The sequence below is a fragment of the Poecilia latipinna genome, unplaced genomic scaffold, assembly GCF_001443285.1.
Source record: "Poecilia latipinna isolate Pla-1442-1.1 unplaced genomic scaffold, P_latipinna-1.0 Scaffold2318, whole genome shotgun sequence".
NCBI classification, from domain to species: Eukaryota; Metazoa; Chordata; class Actinopteri; order Cyprinodontiformes; family Poeciliidae; genus Poecilia; species Poecilia latipinna.
This window is the reverse complement of record NW_015114934.1, coordinates 40,953-43,423: the sequence shown is the minus strand read 5'-3', so window position 1 is coordinate 43,423 and position 2,471 is coordinate 40,953. Positions and strand designations below refer to the sequence as shown.

General features: G+C 47.7%; 1 protein-coding gene across 1 annotated transcript in view; it reads left to right on the top strand.

Annotated features, from left to right (window-relative positions):
* LOC106937324 (calpain-A-like) overlaps positions 1-2,471 on the top strand; it is a 20,255-nt gene that overhangs the window by 6,920 nt on the left and 10,864 nt on the right. Inside the window, exons 3-5 of the mRNA XM_015018755.1 lie at positions 1,540-1,787; positions 1,983-2,052; positions 2,118-2,239. Coding sequence (XP_014874241.1) covers positions 1,557-1,787; positions 1,983-2,052; positions 2,118-2,239 — 423 coding nt within the window. The 5' untranslated portion in view covers positions 1,540-1,556. The remainder of the gene's footprint in view (positions 1-1,539; positions 1,788-1,982; positions 2,053-2,117; positions 2,240-2,471) is intronic.

Here is a 2,471-nt window from a genome sequence, read left to right as displayed (position 1 = left end):
ATATTCTGTTCTTTGTGTGGGAAATGTTTGCGTTTTGGCGCTGAATCATGATACTTAACGCAGCGCCTGTTCTGTCAGCTATTGGATTTGTTGTTACTCGGTTGTTATGGCAACGGATCTGCGTGTAAAGCATACATTCGGTCCAAACTAATTTTTCCAAGAAAATGAAAGAAGATAAACTAGGTGAGTTCCGGAGACAGTTTGAATTGTGTTAAATGTTAATAACACATTTAACACAAACTTGTGGAACTTTGCAAACTTCCGCAAAGTGTAACAGTCGTAATTGTGTAGTATCTCTTTAAGACACTCTAGTATATCTAATGACGTCACGTGTATGCGCCACTGCTTCTCTGTGGAGAGCGTGGGAGAAACGTGCTACATCCCAGCCAGCATGCCTAGGTGGGCCCCATGTGGGGGGAAAAGAGGGCTGATATATGGGTCCCATATGGGTTTGTCCGCGGGTTCCACGATGGCCCCTCATGGGATTGCCCATTTGGGCTCTAAATGGACAAACCCATATGGGACCCATATATCAGCCCTCCTTTCCCCCCACATGGGGCCCACCTAGGCATGCTGGCTGGGATACAGTAGGATACCTGGACTGGACACGTAGCTCTCTTAATGTTTAGTGACGTTACGGACTCTGCTTATTTCATGTATGAATGTATAGCAGCCGTTCAACCGGGCTTGTAAGGTTGTTGAAGAGCATTTTATTAAAGGACGACACTGTGGAGTTCTCAGTACCAGTGTGGTTGTGAGTTACTAACCGTCCAGTCGAGTTTACCGCCTCCTCTCCTCCACACAACCCAAACCGTTACAAAAGGCTACCGGAATAGGGACTTTGCGTGGCGCAGTAGTTGGCGCAGCGCGGTGCCCCGCATATAAACTTTAGACCGTCATAGTTCGGAATCTGACTCTCGTCCTCTGGTTCGCTTGTCTCTCTCTGCAACTTTTCTGTTGGATTGTTGTCATAAAGGCAAATAGTGGCGAAAACCTTTTTTTAAAGAAAAAGACTACCGGAGTAATGTGCAACAATGCGGTATGATGTCGGGCTTTTCCTCCATCCAACTGATCAGCGCCACTTTGCTGTTGAAGCTTCTAACCTGGCAGCTTTACGCTCTTATAAAAATACTATTAGACAACATCTGGAAACGAAGTTAAAGCTTCAACCTGAGGATCTCTGCCGCAGTCAGCATGTTGGTTCATCCTGCAAAAAGAGCCGCTGCTGAGTCAGCGGACCGTCCTGCTGCGCATCGGATGGAGCAGCAGCAGGAGGCAGCGCTGAATTTAACAGTAACTAAACAGGATCCGTTCATAATAAGTTTGGGTTGTGATGCACAAACCAAAAGCATCGTTGTGTCTCTGGTCAGTGTGATAATTTGACTATGCTTGCTGAAATGTGCTATACAAATAAAATTTGATTGATTGATTGATTGATTGATTGATTGATTGATTGATTGATTGTGCTGATAGCATAGCTCGTTGTTAGCTCCTCTCCTGACGGACTGACAGGAGATCGATGTGTGTGTGCCCTTGCAGACCCTGAACCAGCAGCCATGCCTGTTCACGGTGTGTGTAAGAACATCATGAGCGCTCGGCAGAAGGACCGCGGCTACGGGACGTCGCAGAATCCGGAGCGGTTCCAACAGCAGGACTACCTGCAGCTGAAACAGTTCCTCCAGACCCAAAACAAGCTGTTCAGAGACGAGGCGTTCCCTCCAGACCAGCGCTCCCTGGGCCAGGGCAAGCTGGATCCGGCGCAGCAGGTGCAGTGGCTCAGACCAAGGGTAAGCACAGCAGATCTTCCTACTGGATCTACCGGATCTGTTGAATCTGCTGAATGTGAATCTGCTCAGGCTGACTGACCTCTGGACTCGGCCTCATTGGAGGCTTTTCAGAAAACGCTGGCTGTCTGGAGTTTATGTTTCTTTCCTGCTCCAACATTTAGGAACAGCTGAATGATTTTTTGTCATTTATTTCAGGACATTGTGACCAATCCATTCTTCATCCTCGATGGCGTCTCCAGGTTCGACTTCGGTCAGGGACAAGTTGGTAAGTTGGGTAAAGCAGGTGTCTGCAGGCGTCCGATCCGTTGGTCACCGGCCGTCTTTTCTCAGGAAACTGCTGGTTCCTGGCGTCTCTCGGAGCGCTGACCTTCCACAAAGAGATCTTCGAGCTGATTGTTCCTCTGGACCAGACCTGCCTGGGGAAGGACTACTGTGGGCTGTTTCACTTCAGGGTAAATGACTCCGGGTGCCGTCCTCCAGCTGAATCTTCTCCAGGCCTTCTCAACTGATCTGCTCCAGTCCGTCTGCAGCCCAGCTGGCCTCAGATCAGATACACAAAATTGTTCCACATATGTTGAGATGATAAAATAACGAACTGACAGTGGTGGGAACTTAAGTACATTTATTTTAAGTACAATTTTCGTGTATCTGTACTTTAAGTAGATTTAATAATGGATACTTTCT